This window comes from Bactrocera neohumeralis, chromosome 5 (genome assembly GCF_024586455.1).
Source record: "Bactrocera neohumeralis isolate Rockhampton chromosome 5, APGP_CSIRO_Bneo_wtdbg2-racon-allhic-juicebox.fasta_v2, whole genome shotgun sequence".
In the NCBI taxonomy this organism is placed as follows: domain Eukaryota; kingdom Metazoa; phylum Arthropoda; class Insecta; order Diptera; family Tephritidae; genus Bactrocera; species Bactrocera neohumeralis.
Genome location: NC_065922.1, coordinates 7,576,068 through 7,598,028, shown reverse-complemented (window position 1 = coordinate 7,598,028; position 21,961 = coordinate 7,576,068). Strand labels below are relative to the sequence as shown.

The following is a 21,961-nucleotide window of genomic DNA, read 5'->3' as shown; positions in this document are numbered from 1 at the left end:
TTAACTCGGCTATAATCGCGTAAGAGTTGTCTACGCCAGTAAAGAAGACAATTGAAAATTAAGAAATGCAACTCTGTAGGGTGTATTGCCTCAGTGTATCAGAGGTTATCATTTTGTCTCGTTTTTAATGAAAATTCATTTTCAGCTACCACAAGCTGCTCACTTATCGCAATGCCCTCATATAGCAACAATTTTCATTTTTCATTCATTAAATTTTACTTTTAATTTAAATTAATTTATTATGCTTTCAAACAATAACAAGCAAACACCCACTAATGCTTTTAATTACTTTCATAAGGCACTTGGCATTCTCCTAAGCGAACGCCCAAGTCAAGCGAGGCATTTCGTATGCAACACGCGTCCACATTTGATAACCTCAAAATCCAATTTCCACAATTGATTGCCGAATGCAAATAACCGAAGAGAATTCATTGAAATCCAACAATTCTCAATTCACCAGCGGCGGGGCGCGCATAAAATGCTCGATTGCGATTAATGGAATCAGTTAAGGTAATTCAGTCACTGCTTTCGTGGGATGCACACACATATACACATGTATCTATGTGTGTATGTATGTATGAGCGCAATGTCATTGTTGTTGTGTGAAATTGAAAATTCATTACTTATTATTATCGATTCGGCGAATTAAAGCTATAAAAGGCCAGCGGCGCAATTGTGGGCGTTTCTTTACTTTCTTCAATGCGGTAACGCGAGCCGCACTCCATCAAAGTGCCACACAATTGATTTGTCAATCGGCGAGGGCAGCCGTGTAACTCGCTTTCCAACTCGCGAGCTCAACCAGTGATTTAGTACAGTTAAAAGCGCAGTAAAAGAAGAGAGTTTTTATTGAAAATGCGAAAATATTATTTAATAATTGCTTTATTCGGCGCTTACCTCGCCACACATCGGCACGGGGCGCAGGCGCTGAGCGCATTTCGGCCGGCGGTGCCGCCACCGCCACGCTGGAGTGCCAATATGCAAATGCTGCGGCGTCACAACAGTATGTGGTAACTATTTCAAGCCATACAAAATATACAAAATGAATAATAATTGCAAAAAATCAATAATAATAATTTTTTTATACGCAAACGTGTTGAATGAATGAAAATTAGATTTTGTTTTTTGTTTTGCGCAGACGCGGCCTTCGAATTTTGGTCCGAGGATGATGATACGAATCTCTGGGAGCATTGTGGCCTTTTCGAGGGCGATATTATGCTGCACCGCGAGTGGTTGCGTAACGGTTTACTGAAGGAGAAGTTCACATGGCCCGACGCGACGGTGCCATTTTACATCGACAGCAACGATTTCAGTGAGTATGGGACAAATGAAGAATTTGTGGTGAATTGAAGTGGCAGAAAAATTGAACAGAAAAAAACTTGGTATTCGAGAAATCCCAAAAATTTAAAAATTCAAATTAACATGTGAAATAATCAATAAAAAAAATTAATTAAAAGAATAAAATAAATAAGTTATTAAAATTAAATTAAAAAAACAAAAAAAAAAATGAAGAAATAAAAATAAAAGCAATATTAATTAAAAACTGTTTTTAATAAAATTAAACTCGAAAAAAAATAAAAAAATTAAAAAAAAATAGTAATTAAAAAAATAAAAAAAATATATATGGATAAGTAAATAAAATTATTAAAAAACTTAATAAATTAAAAAAGAAGTAATTGAAAACAAGTATTAAAAAGAAATTATTAATAAAAAAATTAAATAAAGAATAAAAAAGTTAAATTAATAAATAAAATAAAAATTAGTTAAAAAATAAAATAAATAAATTAAAAAAATTTAATTAAGAAATAAAAATAAAAACAATATTAATTAAAAAACTGTATTTAATAAAATTAAACTCAAAAAATAAATAAAAAACATAAAGAAAAAATTAATATTTAAAAAATTATAAAAAAAATATTAATAAAAAAATTAAATAAAAAATAAGCAAAAAAAGTTAAATTAAAAGATAAAACTAAAATTAATTAAAAAAGAAAATACATAAATTAAAAAAGTTAAAATTAAAAAATATATAAAAAAAAAATTTAGTTAAAGAATGAATATAAAACAAAATTAATTAAATAAATGAACTTAAAAAAATTGAATTAAAAAAATAAATTTAAAAAGTAAAAACAAAGTAAATTAAAAAACTGTACTTAAAAAAATGTACATTAAAAAATTGTATTTGAAAAAAATTAAATTCAAAAAATAAAACAAAAAACATTTAATATTTAAAAAAATTAAAAAATAAATTAAATAAAAAAATAGATTAAAAAGTTAAATTAAAAAAAATAATAATAATTAAAAAATAAAAATAAAAGGAAAATAAATTATAAAACTGTACTTAAAAAAAATTTTAAAATTTATTTTAAAAAAAATTAAATTAAAAAATTAAACAAAAAAATTAAAAAAAAAAATAAATTAAAAGACTGTACTTACAAAGTATTACATTTAAAAAATTTATTTAAAAAAAATTAAATCCAAAAAATAAGACAAAAAAAAATTAGTATTTAAAAACATTTAAAAAAAATAAAAATAAATTGAATTAAATTAAAAAAAGTTAAATTAAAACAAAAATAAAGTTATAAAATAAAAATAAAAGCGAAATAAATTAAAAAACTGTACTTAAAAATATTAAATAAAAAAATTTATTAAAAAAAATTAAATTCAAAAAATAAAACAAAACAAATTTAGTAATTAAAAAAATTAAAAAAAATAAAAATAAATGAAATTAAATTAAATTGAAAAAGTTAAATTAAAAAACAATAATTAAAAAATAAAAATAAAGAAAATAAATAAAAAAACTAATAATTAGAAAACTAAATTAAAAAATAAAAAAAGTTAAATTCAAAAATAAAAATTTATATTAAGAAAATTAATTGAAAAAAAATTATAAAAAAAAAATATTAAAAAAATAAAAAAAACCGAAAAACTTTAGTTTTTAAAAAATTAAATTTGCTGAGTGGTGTAAACGTCGATAATCTTAAAACACAGCAATAAACATTAAAAAATAAGCTAATTATTCACCGGTGTGCAATAGAATTCCAGCGAATTGTGGTACATACATACATACATGCGCCCTTGCATTCAAGACAAAAGACTTAAGCAACAAACCTGAATGTTCATTTTGTAATAAGAGTGGGTTCCCGTGTTCTTGCATTGATATTCGTGCAAAATAAGTATAAAATTTAATGATTCTTCGCAATAATCAAAAGTAAACACAAACATTTTTATATATTTTTATTAAAATCTTTAATTTCTGAGTTAAAAGTCACCATTATTTCTACCTTATGACAAGTTTACCTGCAACTTTCAAAAACTTTACAGAAAATCTTATAGGAACTTGACTTCTAAATACGGAATAAACACCTAAAACTTTGAGAACAGAAACAGATGAGTAAAACTCTTCATAAATTCAATTTCTTTTATTGGTGTAGAGTTTACATTTTTAACTGTCCGACCACAATGGCTGTGGAAAACCCATTATGAGTCTTGCAATGGTGGAGTGTAGTAGTAGAGCTGGGATATTTCTCTTTAATATTTTTCGAACATATCTATTGAAAATAATTCCGAAATTTTTCAGATTTGATTTTTTCATAAAATCAGTCACACTTTGCAAAGCACAAAGTCCACTGCCTTTGGATTTCGCCAACTTTAACTTTTATAACTGTGTAATTCACAATAGTTACCTAAGAGATTTTAAAGTACTCTTTTTCCTTCCTACTCTACCACAGACCAAACGCAAATGATGACGATTTTGGAGGCCTTCAAAGAGTATCACGAGAAGACTTGCATCCGATTTCGACCTTACAAAAAAGGCGACACCAATTGGATAATCATTAAAGGCAACTACACCGGCTGCTGGTCCAGCGTGGGACGCCGACAAGGCGGACAGGTTTGCACACACACACACACACACACACCCCAAAAAATTAATAATATGCACAACCGTTACTAAAACGCAGGTACTTAACCTCAATACGCCGCGTTGCGTCTCGCATGGCGTCATCGTGCACGAACTGCTGCACGCGCTCGGCTTCTATCACCAGCAAAGCTCGACGGAACGCGACGAATACGTGAAGATCAACTGGGAGAACATACTCGACGGACATGCGCACAACTTCAACAAATACGCACGCACACACATCACCAACTTCGGCGTGGAGTACGATTATCAGAGTGTCATGCACTACAGTTCGAAGGCGTTCACGAAGAACGGCAAGCCGACCATTGAGCCGCTGGTAAGAGGAACTGAGCTTTGCTGGTACTAGCTTTCCAGCTTTGTTTTTACTTTCCAATCCCTTAGGATCCATATGCCTCTTTGGGTCAACGAAAAGGTCTCTCTGAAAAGGACATATCCAAGCTGAACGAAATGTACCAGGAGGACTGCAATGAGGATTACCTATTTAGCTTTGATCGGCTGGGCTCATACTTAGACGAATTGTTGGAGTATTTTCAAAATAGTTTATTTAGTCGAAACCGTCCGGAGGAACGTACACAAAATGTAAAAAATGAAATGTGATTTCATACATTTGACTTGGATTGAGTTAAAAAAAATATAAAAAAGAGTTTTTTTATAATAAAAAAAGTATATAAAAAGTAAATACTAGCAAAAAGTAGTAACTTAACGGTATTAATCTCATTGTGCTGCCAGTGTAGCTGTCATGTTTGTAGCATTATTGTGTGCTTTTGGACACCTTTATGCATAGAAAGTGAAATGTCTTAGTTCCTCCAATGTGCTCTCGGCAAACTGTTTAAAGAAGTGTGTAATTACAACGAAATGAAGCACAAAATACCATTAATGCCTCACCTCACGCACTTCCAAGTTGACGTCATCGGCCAAATGTTCGATTGCTTTCTTAAGCTCCGCGCACCAAACACCCTGCAAGCCGCGCAGACTGAAACGCGCCAACAAGCGGAAGAGCATGCACATGCGCATGCGCAACAAATCATCGCTATTGCTGAAAAGCGCTACTAAATTCAACTTGCCGCTGAATATGACGCGCTCCACCAAGTCCGCATTTTCCGGCAACTCGCGCAGCACGCATATCAACAGGCCCAAAATGCAGTTCGAGATGCGCACCGCATTGGCGTTCTTGAAATCTGTAAATAAAGCGATTGTTTAGAAGCTGCGTATTACTTTTGCATTATTTCCACCGCTAACCATGTTGCAGCAGGTTGATGAGCAGTTCGTTTGCCGCCAGTATGGCCACTGCATCGCAGAATTGCGTTAGGAACTGCAGCTTCAAGTGCACCAAGTGGCAGATGAGCTCATAGAGACGCGATGTGGTGCATATTTCCTCGTTATTCAACTCCTCCATGGGGCGCACGGCACGCCCGCCGTGCGGCTGTGTCAAGGAGGCGCTCGAATCGCCGGTGCCCTTGTGGCAAATCAACAATTTGGAAGCATACATCAGATTGGGCACGAGCTTTACGTCGATGTAAACCTGCAAGGCGTTCGGAAATTAACGGTTTTTGTTATTGTAATTATTTGCGACAGAATTGCTCTTCTATTTACATTTTGTATCAGCTCAATAACACAGGGTGACTCATCGGCTACAAATGGCAGCGATAATAGTTGAGCTACGCTGTCCACCACTTTCGGTATGGCCTTTGAATTGCGCAGTGGCGCCACTATGATGCTCACCTAATGTAATATGAGTTTCGCTTTAAAAATTTTGAATTTTCGGCATTTAGTTTCTATGAGACATACCAAATTGTGCTGCTTCAAGGAATCCAATTCACCGTCTAAAACTTCTTGCATTGTGCGATTCAAAAACGCCAGCCACTCATCATTTTCAATAGGTGGGCTCTGCGACTCATCGCAGGAGTCCCAACCAGGCAGCAGACATGGTGGTGAATTTCTAAAAATATACATGTTAATCTATAAGATAACAGTTTAGGCTCGTGTTCTGAGTCACTTACTCGGTGCTGCGCTTTTCATCGGCAGATTGCGCCATGCTCTTGCTGCACTTTTGCTCCTTCTCTCTGTCTCTGTCTTTATCTTTCTCTCTGCGTTCATTGGTTTTGCGCTGCGCTTCCACATCCAAAGTCTGCCCTAAGCGCAGTGAGAAATTGTCCAAATTCTGGCTGAGTTTGCGCTTTTCCAAATCCTTGCTGCGCGCTACTTTCACATTCGCATTCGTATTTGGCGAAGTGTCTTGCAACTTGGCATTATCGGAGGGAGACTTTTGTTGCGACTGTTGCATTTGCTGTGGTGGCGAGGTGTGTGTGTTTTCCGTATACATAAAATTGTCATTCATGTGGTTGAGTATCATGTTGTTGTTGCCGCTGACGAAGCAAGTTTGTGAATTGATTGCAGGCGCCGCCACAGCTGCCTCCGTTACAATATTGAAGTGGGGCACAAGAATGTCGCCATTGAGGGCTTTCAGTTCGGTTGCATCTCGGAAGGATTGATCAGCGAATGGCACAGTAAGGGTGTTCTCTTCAACATCCGTTTCGAGATTCTCAATATCACTAGGGGGTATAGCGTTAATACTGTCACGTGATGACGTCAGATTGTCGTTTGTGCAATGCGAAGTGTTTGCGAGATTCATGGAAGCAATACGTTCCGAGAGCTCCTCTGTTTTCGAGCTGGAACTACTTTCAATAATAAATAAAAAATAAGTATAAAATATGTAGTTGTTTTACTACCTTTGTGAGCGTGAAGTTTTTGAGTTTTTTTGTTTTTGTGGGTTAGTAAATGGCGAATTATTCGCTTTGATGCCGGCGATGAAGAGTTTGCCTTCTACAAATGGATGACAAAGTATTTGTGTCCAAGATATGCGCAACGACGGGTCTTTTTCCAGCAATCCCTGTACACTCATGTAATTGTTATCAATTTTCATACTATTTTCTTTCATTTGCATTAAAAACTTACCTGCAAAAATGAGCGGCAATCGCTACTTAAGAAGCTTGGCCACTTAACCTCTTCGTGTTTAATCAATTTCACCAAATGCAATATAGACGTTGTACAGAAAGGCGGCGCACCGGCCATGCACTCATATGATATACAGCCCAAAGACCACAGGTCAGCCTGATGGTCATATGGTCGCTCAGCCAGCAACTCTGGCGCCATATATAAGGGTGTGCCTTTGATGGAAGTCAGCACATGCGTACCCATGGTCATGTTGCGCGCCAAACCGAAATCACACAATTTTGCATGTAAATCCTCATTGAGCAACACGTTTTGCGGTTTGAGATCGCGGTGCAGTATGCGATTGGAATGCAGATAGTAAAGTGCCGATACTAAATGGCAAATGAGACGCTGTGCCTTTTCCTCTGGTAAAGCGCCACTGCGCGCCAGGTAGCGATGCAGGTCTATGAGCGCAAATTCAGTGACGACAATCAGATCGTTTTTCGTCTCGAACGATTCCAGCATTTCAATGACATTCGTATGCTTTAGATGCGCTTGTATTTCACATTCTCGTCGCAAATTTTTCAGCTCCCGACTACTGCGACCGCGCTGTATCAACATACATAAATATTTTTAATTTCGTACTGCGCACTTTGTTTACAGTTATTGTTATAATATATAACTTACTTACCTTGGATATAACCTTTATGGCTACGACTTGTGCATCCTCTTTGCGTATGGCTTTGTAGACCCGCCCAAAGGATCCTTCGCCTATAAGCGCACTCACTGTGTACCGATTCATGACTACTATGGAACTTTGAATCTTTTCATTTATTATTTCGAATACAAATTACTCTACAATGTGTATTGTAGAGTTATTCACATATTTTCACGTACTACTATATTACTTTTTACTTCTTTTTTAACTTTTATGTGCAAATCTCCTTTTTCGGATTCCGTACACAAATTTGTTCAGCTACTTGCACATATTAATTTGTTGTTTTGTTTTGTTTTGCTAAATTAGTTTTCTTTATCAAAACTGTCAGAATTTTTCGGCAAAAGAATACCAAAACAAAACGTTAACTTGTTGCGCGTTACCTTACGTTATCAGCTGTACCGGCATCTTTTTAACGCTAGATGCAGGCTTGCCATTACTCATGTATAGTTTTCTGCTACCTTTATGAATGAATTAAATACAACACTGTTATATTTATGTGTGTATATAAAGACAAAAGATATTTGACAGAGAACTTTAGCTAAGAATACTCTTTATATATACATATTTATAAATATATCATAAACGTTCTCTGTAGCTGGTCTTAATTAATCAACAATTTTTTAATAGCTTGAATTGTTTAATCAGAAGTATTCATTCCAAATATATATCAATTATATTATACAAAGTAAATATATCCTATCAAGTGTTTGTGTTACTGAAAAAAGTCAAGTGTTTACTTTGCTATTGCATTCTTGATTTTACTTTAAATGAGCGTTTGAGTGACGTCCAAGTCAATTTGTATGAAGTGTCTATTTTTTATATCAAAAACTTCCCTTAGTGAGATTAATTGGCTGTACGACTGACAATTTTTAATTCCTACGCGCCACACAACCACAATCTTCCGATTAAACCGTCCTTTACCAAGTTTTTGGAATGCCGCAAAACCGGAAAACTTTTATTTATCAGCTGGTTGTTTTACTGGTTTCTTGCATAAATTCTTTTGGTGCACTGTTGTTCCAACGTTAGAGTGAGAACACATATACTAAGAATTAGAATTAAACTTAGCGAAAGGAACACGTATGTGTTTCATTGTAGGTGGCACTTCTCCACTTCTAATTTTAGAACAATTGTTTGTTATCAAAGTTTATCTCTTCCTTGCACGCATAAAAATAGTTCCGAAGAGCTTGTTTTCTATCTTATATAAACGCATAACTAAAAAAAACCCTATGGTAGTGTAAGAGAGTGTTAAGATGACGCGGATGATAAGTTTAACGTATCAGAAAACCCCACGTATGCTTAGAATTATAAGTGTCGCTGGCAAAGCAATCAATTTATGTATCTATATCTGAAACATTCATACTAGAAACTATTTGCTATTTCGCATGTTTTAAATGAATGTATTCACATGCATTTATTTATATATTGTTGCTAAATCAAGTAGAGGTTGTAGTATGTAACAATCGTTCGAAGTGATCACAATTAGTTTCAAGTGCGGCTGGAGCAACTTCTACTAATTTATTAAATATTTTTAATTTACAGTTATTAAATAATCATGACTCTATCGGAAATTTCAAGCAAGTTCACTGAAAAAACGTTGGATGAGATCATCCAGAAAGCCGGTGGCACTAAGCACACTTCCTATAAATTCGGCGAAGGTTTCAAGAAAGGCGACTCCTATCTGAGTAGAGTGTATCGACTTGCCGTCTACGGCGTAAATGAAACTGATGGGTAATTGCTTTCAGTTATAAAATTAAATGAAGTAAAAGTAACCAAAGTTTTTATTCCAGCTCAACAGTCGAAGTGCATCTGATTTGTAAAGGCATGCCGGATAATGTTGCGCGCCGGAAAGTCTTTCACTCAGCGGATTTCTTCCGAAATGAAATAAATTTCTACACCAAAGTGGTGCCTGCTTGGGAAGATTTTCAGGCACGTCATAAGCCTGCCAATCCATTCACAGAATACCCAAAATGTTTTGCTTCGCACTGTGATGGTCAAAATGATTTCATTGCATTGGAAAACGTCAGTTTCCGTGGTTATAATGCGCCTAATAGGCAAGATTATATATCGCTGGAAGATGCCATTTTGACAATGCGCACATTGGGACGTTTCCATGGTATTTCATTAGCATTCCGTGCCTTAGAACCCGAAAATTTTGAAGCGGCGGCAAAGGGTTTGGAGGTAAGTCGCTAAATATATGTATTATCTCTAATTTTTTTTTATGTAAATTTTTTTTTTATAAGGAAACTTACTATAATGAAGCCAAGCGTTCATGGTATATCGGTTTCCTCGGTTTGGCCTGTAATGTTGCTAAGGATGCGGTGGAAAAAACTTATTCCGGCACGGAATACGAAACCATAGCTAAGAAGTTTTTGCAACCTACACCGTTGTATGATGATCTTATCAAACTTGTTTCGACGGATTGTAAGTACACTTGCACTTGACTTTTGAGATTTCTTTTACATTTATCACACAAAAAATCAGCACCACTCGCGGCTATTGGTCATGGCGATTGCTGGACACCAAACTTTTTGACCCGTTACTCCAAGGACAAGCATCCAGAGGCTATCATTATCATAGATTTCCAATTAGCACGACGCGCTTCTATCGCCGTGGATATATCATTCTTTATCTACTCTTGCACAAGTGAGGCCCTACGAGAATCTCACTACGAACAGCTGTTGAAGGTAATTTTTAAGAATATTTTTTTTTTGTGTTGACTAGTAAACTTCTTCATCGTAACGCTTTTAGGAGTATCACCAGAGCGCTTGTGCGTTGATCGCCGATTTAGGTGCTGATCCGACGAAGGTCTTCAGTTGGGAAGCCTTCCAAGAAGAATTGCGCCGTTTCGCGCGTTTCGGTTGCGGCATGGGCATTGAGTCATTGCCAATGTCATTGATCGAGGACGACGAAGTGGCCGATTTGGATGACATGAAGGAGGATGCAGTGCTCACCGATGTCTGGGACATTAAGCCATTCAAAGAGCAAAACAAACGCGAACGTATTGCACAGATTTTCAAGCATGCCATTGACCAAGGCTACATAACAAACTAAGCTAACAAAGTATGTCCGCATTTATATATGTATTAATAAATAGTAAATAGCTAGCAAAATATATGTATGTGCAGGGTTTCCTATGTAGTGCTAAACTTAAACAAAACTACAAGCAATATTTTAGTATTTTACACTTTTATTGTATAAATTTGAATAAATATCTACAAACACTGTCCCTCGTTCAGCACACACCACTTCGGTATGACGGCGTCGGGTTTAATGCCACGCGACAAAAGACGTTCGCGATAGCGTAAGAACCGCGTCTGCACCAGCAAGCTCGATAGTTTCGGATTCGCCCACAACCGTTCAGCGGCAGCACCAGCGCGTGGCCATATGCGTGCCTCTGTTACAAAAATATGTTTTTTTACTGCTACATCAATTATCTTCATTTTCACCACACTTACCCACTGAACTTTGATCCACAAACTCACTCCACATGCACACTTCACCGCCCAACACGAGCGGATGCACTTCCATGCGATTATCATAAACCTTCTTCCAATTGTGGTATTCCGTGCGTCCCCAAAAACCATGATCCAAGTACCAGGCATCCTTCGTAGACACTATAATGCGATAGCCCTTCAGCAGCAAATCGTTATTCAGTGTTTTATCCGATTCCACCCACGTTTGTATGATGTAACGCTCTTTGGGCAGGTGCTCGACTATAATATCGGGGTCTGTCAAATGACTCGACCACAGTATCACCGATTTGGGTATGGGGTTACGTGCATACTGTCGCTGCGTTACATTATCCCACGAGTCCAAGTTTTTCTGATGAAACTCCGCCCATAGCTTATAAAAGCTGCGTAAACTCAAATCATAACCCGTGTCGCGCATGCGTCGCGTAATCTCGTCTGTGCGATTCCAGCAGGGTATAAACACCTCATCGCCACCCATATGAATTGTCTCTTCGGGTGCATTCACCTCGGCGAGATCTTCGTAAATCTCCTTCATTATGCCGTACATATTCTCGTTAAGTGGATTCAATTGTCCACACGGCGGCTCAATGCAATACGAACGCCAAGGCTGTTGATTGACACATACCGCCATGTTGCCCAGCCCCGACATGGGACCCCACTGCCAACCATTTCCAGCATGTGAGGGCCCATCAATTTCGATAATAATGCGTATGCCGCGCAGGCGCGCGTAGCGCACCATGTTTTGAGTGTCGACGCGGCTGTAAACCAAATCGGGTCCGTAGGCGCCAAACCTAGTGGTGAAATGTGGTAAAAGGGGCACTCGAGTTAGTGCAAAAGCCATTCGGATTCAACTAATGTTGTACAACTTTTCTTTAATTTTTCACTTCTTTCATTATTACTAACACTCATCAACCATTCCTCCATCATTCGAATACTTACTGCTGTAATTCGGGAACCCTCGTGATTTCCAGTGGAAAGCTCTGCGAATCGACCACATGCCAGTGCAGCACATTCATCTTCGAGGCTGCCATACCGTCCAAAACGCGACTGATCACCCGCAAAGGCATAAAATTGCGAGCGGTGTCCAGCAGCAAGCCACGATGCGGGTAAATGGGTCCGTCGCGCACCCGAGCAGCTTTCACCAACAGCAGACCATTTCTATTTTCAATGCAAGCACAACAACAACTATAGTACATGAAATGGAAGTAAATATAATCATAAGTCAAACCTACTCTTTGCTGCCCGTTATGAGATTGCTCAGGGTTTCCAGCGCATGCCTGGCGCCGTAAACTGTTTGTGCTTTGACATCAACAAATGTGGCCATTTCTAGTTCCAATAAAAAAACACGTTAATCATTGAATTTATTCTGTACCGTTATGCGTCAGCCCCACCTGTTGTTCGCAGACTCAGCTGATAAGTTTCATTCGTGCCCCAGTCCAACACCAAACTATTCGAACTCACTGTAGTCTTCACGTAGACCTCTTTGCTAGTCGGTAGCGAACAGTTCCGCAGACACTCTTTCAGCATATTACTGACGAAAATGCGATTCGATTCGCGCAAATACTGCGTCGTAGCCGGGTCGGGCGCCACCACATTGAAACGAACCTTCCACGGATCGAAACGCACGCGCTCGTTGGATAAGTTGCAGTCGCCGGTGGGCATGGGCCAGATAGCGCCATATCTGCCGCATGAGAGGCGACAATCGTTCTGGCTCTCGAAGCGCTTGGCATCGCCGATATTTGCCGCCGAATCGACGACACACAAATCTGTTGAGGTGCAGATCCATTTGGCGCTGAAATGGTATTACAAATAAAAATTATGAATGCTTACTTATGTATTCTGGGTAATAGATTCGGTCGACTTAAGCTTAAGAAATAAGTGAATCCATTCTAAGGCATACATAAACTCTCTCTCTCCCATCCGTCATTGAATAGTATTTTCCCAAAACTACTAACAATCCATCAACTCTATGACATTATAAGTACAGTTTAAGAATAATTTCATAGGATTGTGCACATTTTTTTTTCCAACATTGAACAGCCCACTTTTAACGGGTGATCGAAGTAGAGGTACTTTTTTCAATAGCCTTTTTTTTACTTCGGGCCCAATTTTGTTCAGCGATGAGGCCATTTCTGGTCACAGTTTCGTGTGGTTTGTGGACCGGTGGAATCATCGATCCACGTTTTTTCAAAAATGATGACGGTGAGATGATTTGATGCCTAAAATTGAAGCTCTTGATCTCGCCGACATTTGGTTTCAACAAGACCGCACCACTTCCCACACATTGCATTAATCAATGCACTTATAGAGAGAACACTTCAGAGAGCAGATAATTTCATTTTGTTTCGGACCGGTCGATTGGTTACCAAGATCGTGTGATATCACACCATTAGACTTTTCTCTCTGGGGATATGTAAAGTCCAAAGTCTATGCGGAAAATCCCGCTTTGATGCAGGCCTTGGATCAAAACATCGCTCGTGCCATTCACCAGTTACCAGTCGAAATGATCGAACGAGTCATTCAAAATTGGACTCAACGGATGGACCATCTGTGACGAAGCCGCGGCCTACATTTCAAAGAGATAATCTCTCGAATGATATTAAACACACCCATAATCTTACAGTCATTGGACAAACAATAACCTATTTTTTTATTGTGTTGAAAATGTAAAATTTTTTACCGAAAAGTGATAAATTGCGGAAAGCATTAATTTTTTAATTAATTATAATTTTTTTTTCAATTTGAAGAAAAGTGCTGCAGAGTCACATCGAATGCTTGTCGAGGCATATGGGGATCATGCTCTATCAGAATCTCCATGCAAAAGATGGTTTCAATGGTTCAGAGATAATGATTTCGACGTGAGAAATGAAGAACGTGGAAAACCACCAAAAAAGTTTGAAGACTCAGAACTGCAAGCAATATTGGATGAAGATGATGCTTTGAGTCAAAACAGCACAACAAACAATTTCAGAGCTTTTGAAAGCTATGCGAATGATCCAAAAGTGTGGAAAGTGGGTGCGACATGAACTGAATGATAGGCAAATGGAAAAACCGAAAAACACTTGTGAAATTTTGCTTCAAAAACACAAAAAAAAAAAAACAGTTTTGCAATCGAATTACTATAATACTGGCGATGTGGATTTATTTTAAGATTAAGAAATACTCTTTTTTTCTTCTTTATTGGCGTAGACACCGCTTACGCGATTATAGCCGAGTTAACAACAGCGCGCCAGTCGTTTCTGCTTTTCGCTACGTGGCGCCAATTTTATATTCCAGGCGAAGCCACGTCCTTCTCCGTCTGGTCCTTCCAACGGAGTGGAGGTCTTCCTATTCCTATGCTTACCCCGGCGGTTCCTGCGTCGAATACTTTAAGAGCTGGAAACTCGCAACGTCGACTCATCAGTTGTTGTCATCGTCCAAGCCTCTGCTCCATATAGCAGGACTGGAATTATGAGTGACTTATAGAGTTTGGTTTTTGTTTGTCAAGAGAGGACTTTACTTCTCAATTGCCTACTCAGTCCGAAGTAGCAATATCATCGGTATTAGTATTAGTTTCGCGGGGATACCAAATTCAGACATCGCGGCATAAAGGCAGCTCCTTTTCGTGCTGTCGAAAGCAGCTTTGAAATCGACGAAGAGGTGGTGTGTGTCGATTCTTCTTTCACGGGTCTTTTCCAAGATTTGGCGTATGGTGAATATCTGGTCGGTTGTTAATTTGCCAGGTCTAAAGCCACACTGATAAGGTCCAATCAGTTTGTTGACGGTGGGCTTTAATCTTTCACACAATACGCTCGATAAAACCTTATATGCGATGTTGAGGAGGCTTATCTCGCGGTTGTTGCGCAGATTCCTTTTTGTGGATTGGGCAGAGAACACTTAAATTCTAATCGTTGGGTATGCTTTCGTTCGACCATAGCTCCATCGTCATCGATTAGGAAATCGAGTATGCTCCGGTCTTGAAACCTTCTGTTAGCCGCCGCATTTTTTCGTAGAATTTTCGAGCATTACCCCTGTCGGCCAGCTTATCAAGCTCTTCATACTCACGCATTTCGGCCTCTTTCTTTTTCTGTCTGCAAATGCGTCTCGTTTCCTTTGGGCCCCGGCGAAGTCGATCAGCCTCAACCCATTTGGGGATGTTTCCTTGTGGAGGCTGAATTTACCGACTGTTGCGCCAAAGATACCTTCTTTGCCCACCCTGGCGTTAAAGTCGCCAAGCACGATTTTGATATCGTGGTAGTGCGGTGCGCTCCAAGCGCTCTTAGAAGGCATCTTTGGTCACATCGTACTTCTCTTCCGTCGGGGCGTGGGCGCAAATCAGCGATATGTTGAAGAACCTCGTTTTGATGCGGATTGTGGCTAGACGTTCATCCACCGGAGTGAATGATAGCATTCGGCGACGGAGTCTCTCTCCCACCACGAATCCCACACCAAACCTGCGCTCCTTTCTATGGTCACTGTAGTAAATGCCACAAGAACCTACTAGTCTCAGTCCTTGTCCCGTCCATCGCATTTCTTGGACGGCGGTGATGTCAGCCTTAACCTAACGAGGACATCAACCAGCTGGGCAGCGGCACCTTCTCTATTAAAGGACCGGACATTCCAGGTGCATGCCCCCAAATCATAGTCCTTAATTTGTTTGCCATGTTCGTCATCAAAGGGAGTGTCACTCATCCCAGGATTGTTGTTCTTTTTCATTGGGTGCGTTTTTTACGTGCCTTTGGGATCCAGCTCACAATCCTGCGGAGAGGATGTTTCACCTTCTCACTTTAGCTCGCTTTCAAACGGATGTTCTTAGGCTATCCAGAGGATACTTGGTCAAAGACCGGAATTCGTGAGCTGCTTGAGCCATATGTAAAAGAATCGTTTCTGGCCACTCCCAAGTGAGTGGCGATCAGAAAACTTTCCTCACTTGCGTGAACATCTACACATGACTCCATCCTTAAGAAATACTAAACGCAGAAAATCATGGCTTAAACATCCGGGACAACCATCAACATCGACTGGAAAAACAGATCGATTCGGTAAGAAGGCTCTGTGTTTGGTGGTATTAGAAAGACGTGGTACATCATTAGCTTTTAAAAGCTGAGGAAACTGTTAATACCAAACGCTACAGACAACAAATGAAGCAATTTGAACCATGCATTGATCGAAAAACGATCAGAATGGGCCAGAAGACACGGCAAACTAATTTTTTTCCACGATAATGCAACTGCGCACAAACCACAATCGGTTAAGGATATATTCAAAGTACTTGGCTGGGTGCTACTACCCCACCTGCCATATTCACTAGATTACAATTTGTTTCCATCGATGGAGACGCATTGGCTGAAAATTGGGTGTCTGATTGGTTTGCTTCAAAAGACGAACATTTCTGACATGGTTTCCAAAGTTACCAATATGGTGGTCAAAATGTGTAAAAAGAAATGGTCAATATTTTGAATAATTCTTTTTACTTTCCAATTCAAAATTAGTATTTTATTTTTACAAAATAAGAAAATGCTTTTTCATACCGGTACACCTACTTGTATACCAGGTGAATAATGGATTTTATTTTTTTCAATTTAAATATCTTGTATTTATTATATATTTTAACTACAATTAAGTCAATTTAAATTTAACAAAATGACAATTTATTTTGCTGGGCTTCGTTGTAGTTATATAACTTAAGAACGGGCTCACCTATCCAAACCAAATCTGTGGACTTTGTTCTGACTATTTACTTGTAGTAAGTGGTTTATATGAAGTTTGCACAAAATCGGTCGAATGGCACGAAATAAATCTGTTGACCATGTACTTGTACTGAAATTGCACCGTGATCACGAATACATCTTCTTGTTTTGGCTGAAATGATGTGTGCGGCTTACAACAGTCAGATTGATTATGGTATGTACGCATACATTGTCATAACTAAACAATTATGGCCAACATATGACAGGAAAAGAACCAACGACTTATTAAATAGGTCAAGAAAAAGCATCTTCGGAGTAACAGCTACCACAACAGGACACTGGCCATTTGGGGAACATGCGTCCAAAATGGGTCTGCCCTACAACGACATCTGCCGAGGCTGCGGAGTAGCAGGGAACAAGGAAGCAGTTTTCCAGTTTCTCTGCGAATGCCCAGCTCTAGCACAGATTCGACACAAGACACTTGGAATCCATCAAGCACCAAACCTTGAATGGATTTCCACTAAAAGCATATCAGATATAAGTAGTTTCATCGAAACCTCAAAATGGTTTGAGAGAGAAGGTGAAACGTAATAGCAGATACAGGAGGTTCTACGAATAGTGTATCAAAATGGCACATCAAGTGCTAATTGAGTCCGATGGGGCTGCACTCCTACCTACCTACCTACGCATACATTGGATTGTTGTACGCAATTTGTCCACATTGTGATGAATAAAATTTTATTATTATTTCACGCGAAGTACATATCGGATCGCTAGACGATTCATATTTTCAAGTTGCTCCAATCTTACTATTACATATGTACATGTGATGACATAACGTACTTGAATGTGCTATCACACCCTGCACATTCTCCAGACTTGGCACCTTCGGACTATTACTTGTTCCGTTCTCTGCAGAAGTTTTTGAGTGGGAGTACCTTCACCTCAAATCAGGACGTCAAAAAACCCTTGAACGAGTTATGAGGGTAGAATCAATATCTTGCCCGAAGGATGGTGAAAAGTATTGGATCAAAATGGAGAATATATAATTTTATAAAATATTTTCCACAATAAAAAATCGTGTTTAAATTGCAAAGATAAAACGAAATTACTTTAGAAAATGAAAATTACTTAGTGAGCGACGCTTAGCTATAACCTTCTTAATTGTATTGGGAAGTATCCTGCACCAACAAAAAAAAATTGTTTTATAGAAAAAAAAATAAATTTCTAATTAATCCTTAAATTAGTGAGTTGCTTACCTTTCTTCAACTGTCTGTGCTATGGCAACTAGGAAGAACACAACAATGGTCAACTGCAGGAACTCGCTTATTATGGCCATTTTAAAGTTTAATTATATTTCGATTCGTTGTTTGAGTATTTCATTTATAAACTATTACTAGAATTAGTTATATGTATGTGCTCTCAATGTTTTTTTTTTTATTTTGTTAATTAGACACATAATCCTTTACAACATGCAGGTTTTTAGCGTTTAATTAGCACACATTAAATTTCACCACGCTTGACTAAGATTTCACTGCCCTATTTTAAAGATATTCGAGTAAAATCAGTTTGGGTACGTTTTAGAATCAGTTTACGGCAGTTACTGATCGATACTCAGTTACTGAGTGAGCTTTAGTTCCTTGGATTTTAGTGCTTAATGCCAACCACTTCATAACAAATATTTACACAAGGCACACTTTAGAAAATGAAACCTTTCAGTGTTTCCTATTAAACCAGTCACTGGGTAATAGCAAAACTAGCAAAAAATAATTAAAAGTTGGAGAAAATATGTCTGTGAAAAATTGCTTGATTAGTTATGCTGGCCAGCTGCCATGCCATACATAGACCCACTGGTTCTTAGTAAAGACCAACGTCAAACAGTACGTTAACGCTTTATTCGAACTTTTATAGCGACTTGATATCTAATTTTGATATTTCATCTTGTCCCTTAAACCTATAAATCTAAGACGAGTTCTACATAAAACATAAATTTCATTGTGATCAAATCGATGTCACTTTTGGCAATCCCATCAGCTATTTGATCCGCTTCCTGGCAGCCGCCACATCTACTGCCTCCATGTTTCGGAAGGAAGCTCTATGGCGAAATGCCATGGAATGATTATTGCCTTCATTACAGCCTGGCTATCGACGTATATCTTCTTCTTTACTGGATGGAATCGTGTGTAAAAGGAGGATGGAATCACGTGTAAAAGTTCAAGCAAATGAGGAAAGTTCTCTGATTGCCATTCACTTGGGAGAGGCCAGAAACGATTCTTTTACATATGGCTCAAGCAACTCACGACTGCCGGTCTTAGACCAAGTATCCTCTGGGCAGCCAAAGAACATCCGTTTGAAGGCGAGCTAAAAAGAGAAGGCGAACCATCCCTCCTAAGGGTTGTGCGCAGGGTTAGGGACCCGCCACGTAAAAAATTCCCCTCATGAAAAATTACCAACAGCCTGGGAAGAGAAACTCCCTTTTGATGGTTGATCGACGTATACCTGACTTTATAAGGATTGGTTGGACTTTTCGCTTTGGTTCGAAGAATTGTAAAAAATTTAGGTTTTGTTTAATAAAATCGGTTTTAACACTTATTTTCCGAAAAAAATTGTCGCTGTCCAATAGTTCCTTTACCTTCCCGTTACCGATTCGATACATATCGCAAATCCGAGCACTGAAAAGCTTCAATGAACATTGATCATCATCATTCTAGGTTGGTGGAGGTTAACTTGAACGAGTTATAAATCTAAGCATTTATGTATCGAGACTAAAAGGTATTCAAAATCGGTACTAAGTCATTAGCGCTATTTAATAATATCATTTGAGCGTTTTTCTTTTTTTAATAAAACGAGAGAATTTGAGGTATTATAAATATGTGTTGTGACTTTTTGACCGCGAGACTCGCGAGTTTGATGGAAGACAAAAATATTGGCTAACAAAAAGTTTTGCTAAAGACTTCTACGCCTCCAAGGTTAGGCGCGAACCACAGAATCTGTGGCGACGTCGAAAAATTCTTCCATTACTTTCGACAAAGACGCAAAACAAATAGGACGATTCACTTCTCAAATAACACACAAAAAATAAAAGGAGAAACTCATATATGTAAGTAACTTGCCATATTTGGAATTTTATAAAGAAATTATTACTTGAAAAAATCTAAAAAATATTTTCCAAAAAATTAAGTTTCTTAAAATCATGTATAAACCTCAACACAACCACACGCATTCCTCTAAAGCATATCACTTTTGATTGGAGTACAAATACATTTTTGTATGTATGTACATATGTATGTTTGTTAATGGTATATGCGAGACTTGTTCTTTAAATGAACCGCACGTCTCACGCGCTGGTTCAAAATGCAGTTTGCAATCCGTGCCAAATTACTTCACAGCTTCACAGTAGTTATTCAAACAATTAGAAATCCATATGTAATTATAACATGTTCTACTTCGAATATAACACTTTTCACAATTGCACGACAATTCGAAACAAAAACTTTACACTTCTTCACATCTCCATTTAACTTTATAAATTACCAATGATATTCTAACTAAAATCACCAAATTTATATATTTGTAGATATTTGCATTACTAATTCAATAATGCATGCCGGAGACCCTTCGGCTCATTAATTAGCTAAGTATTGCGACCCCCTAGAGCGCCCAACCAATGAAACTACCACTAGACTGGCAGTCGCGTTCGCTGTTAGTCGCACGATCGTTACAGCGTTACAATTGCAAGTCTCTTGTTGCGCTTGGCACTACTGAACGCGCTCGATCACCGGCTTCCATGCAATTGGAACCGCTGCAGAAACTCGACTAAACGCTTTGGATTGCACGCTACAAGCCTAGCTCACGCGACCAGCACCAGCGATATTGTGGATACAAACATATATTTGTAAATATGTATGCAAACCGCATTTACCCGGCAGTGAAAACAAAGAGAGTCTAATCATTTCAAGACTAGTGCAAAATGGCTGCAAAATGGAACACAAGAAGCAATGGCTTCTACTTTTGTAGAATCCAGAGCATGGTTATAATTTCTATAATTGATAATCTCGTATGATTTTGCTTTTTTAGCGGGTGATTCAAGTAGAAGTACCTTTTCAATAGTCTTTTTTGACAGATCACGCGTGAGTCATGTCAAGCTGTCATATTATTTTTGTTCAGTAATGGCGCATTTTACGTCAAGATCTTAAATTGAAATCGTATAACATACAGCTTGTGCAAGAACTGAAGACGCTCGACCTTCCCAAGCGACATCGCTTCTCTCTATGGTCTCATGAAATGTTTCTAAGAGATCCGACGTTTTTGAATTTTATTCACGATGAGGCCCATTTAGGGCGCAATGGGTATGAAAACAAGCAAAATTGTCGCAGAGAGTTTCAATTGCTGTCATTTCATCCAGAAAAAACAACGGTTCGGTGTGGTTTGTGGGCCGGTGGAATCAGCGGTCCATATTTCTTCAAAAACTATGGTCAGAACGTAACCGCCAATGGCGATCGTTACCGCATTATGATTTGATGCCTGAAATTGAAGCTCGTGATCTTGACGATATTTGTTTTCAATAAGACGGCGCTACTTCCCACATATCCCATCAATCAATGGATTTATGAAGGGAACACTTCGATGAACAGATAATTTCACATTTTGGGCCGGTCGATTTGCCAACAAGATCGTGTGATATCACACCGTTAGACCTTTTTCCTGTGGGAATATGCAAAGTCTTAAGTCTAGGCGAACAATCCCGCTTCAATTCAGTTACCAGTTACTAGTCGAAATGCTCGAACGAGTCATCAAAAATTGGAGTCAACGGATGGACCATTTGAGATCTAGCCGCGGGCAAAATTTGAAAGAGATAATCTTCAAAAAATAAATGCCAAAGAATGTTCTTTCGAATGAAAATAAAGATTCCCTATTAAATTTGAAGTTTCTGTGTTTTTTCTTTAAAAAAAAGTAAAGAACCTCGAAATGGATCGCGTTGTAAAATAATGCCGATCAAACGAACTTCGAGGCTCATATGCATTAATGTTACTCTCCAGGCTGGAAACCGCCTCACATGTGCTCAAACTGTTTATTATTAATGGTGGGGTTTCAGCTGTTCAATTTTGAAGACAAAAATGGAAAGAGACGAAACTCCAAAACTCCAAAAACTTCGAAAATTTCTTCGTGATATCAAAGAAAGTACACATAAACCATTTTCTTTCATCTTCTATCTCCGCGACAATACTGCCCACAAAAGTACCAGTTTCAAGTC

At 38.1% G+C, this 21,961-nt stretch overlaps 4 protein-coding genes across 10 annotated transcripts; 2 read left to right on the top strand and 2 right to left on the bottom strand.

Annotated features, from left to right (window-relative positions):
* The first annotated feature begins 253 nt into the window (after positions 1-253).
* LOC126760041 (hatching enzyme 1.2) lies at positions 254-4,617 on the top strand. The gene is made up of 5 exons (XM_050475383.1): positions 254-1,000; positions 1,136-1,309; positions 3,729-3,889; positions 3,960-4,235; positions 4,301-4,617. Exons 1-5 carry the CDS (start codon positions 853-855, stop codon positions 4,514-4,516), a joined length of 975 nt encoding a protein of 324 aa, XP_050331340.1. The 5' UTR covers positions 254-852; the 3' UTR covers positions 4,517-4,617.
* Positions 4,436-7,957, bottom strand: LOC126760033 (serine/threonine-protein kinase fused). Of its 2 annotated transcripts, none has more exons than XM_050475369.1 (9): positions 7,542-7,957; positions 6,875-7,459; positions 6,649-6,809; positions 5,920-6,588; positions 5,708-5,858; positions 5,513-5,641; positions 5,159-5,441; positions 4,805-5,097; positions 4,436-4,744 (listed from the first exon to the last, which is right to left on the bottom strand). In XM_050475369.1, exons 1-9 carry the CDS (start codon positions 7,650-7,652, stop codon positions 4,694-4,696), a joined length of 2,433 nt encoding a protein of 810 aa, XP_050331326.1. In that variant the 5' UTR covers positions 7,653-7,957; the 3' UTR covers positions 4,436-4,693. The 2 variants fall into 2 exon arrangements, with proteins under 2 accessions (XP_050331326.1, XP_050331325.1); XM_050475368.1 differs by having other exon boundaries at positions 5,920-6,594; positions 7,542-7,955.
* Positions 7,958-8,144: 187 nt separating this feature from the next.
* LOC126760040 (uncharacterized) lies at positions 8,145-10,682 on the top strand. Of its 2 annotated transcripts, XM_050475382.1 has the most exons (6): positions 8,145-8,253; positions 9,108-9,296; positions 9,356-9,746; positions 9,809-9,989; positions 10,050-10,252; positions 10,317-10,682. In XM_050475382.1, exons 2-6 carry the CDS (start codon positions 9,121-9,123, stop codon positions 10,617-10,619), a joined length of 1,254 nt encoding a protein of 417 aa, XP_050331339.1. In that variant the 5' UTR covers positions 8,145-8,253; positions 9,108-9,120; the 3' UTR covers positions 10,620-10,682. The 2 variants fall into 2 exon arrangements, with proteins under 2 accessions (XP_050331339.1, XP_050331338.1); XM_050475381.1 differs by lacking the exon at positions 8,145-8,253 and having other exon boundaries at positions 9,024-9,296.
* Positions 10,683-10,735: 53 nt separating this feature from the next.
* LOC126760035 (chitooligosaccharidolytic beta-N-acetylglucosaminidase) lies at positions 10,736-20,539 on the bottom strand. 5 transcript variants are annotated; one of them, XM_050475373.1, is made up of 7 exons: positions 20,242-20,539; positions 17,967-18,246; positions 12,430-12,830; positions 12,271-12,364; positions 11,978-12,196; positions 11,024-11,829; positions 10,736-10,962 (listed from the first exon to the last, which is right to left on the bottom strand). In XM_050475373.1, exons 2-7 carry the CDS (start codon positions 18,044-18,046, stop codon positions 10,781-10,783), a joined length of 1,782 nt encoding a protein of 593 aa, XP_050331330.1. In that variant the 5' UTR covers positions 18,047-18,246; positions 20,242-20,539; the 3' UTR covers positions 10,736-10,780. The 5 variants fall into 5 exon arrangements, with proteins under 5 accessions (XP_050331330.1, XP_050331332.1, XP_050331331.1 ...); XM_050475375.1 differs by having other exon boundaries at positions 20,266-20,539; XM_050475374.1 differs by having other exon boundaries at positions 20,298-20,539.
* Positions 20,540-21,961: the final 1,422 nt, after the last annotated feature.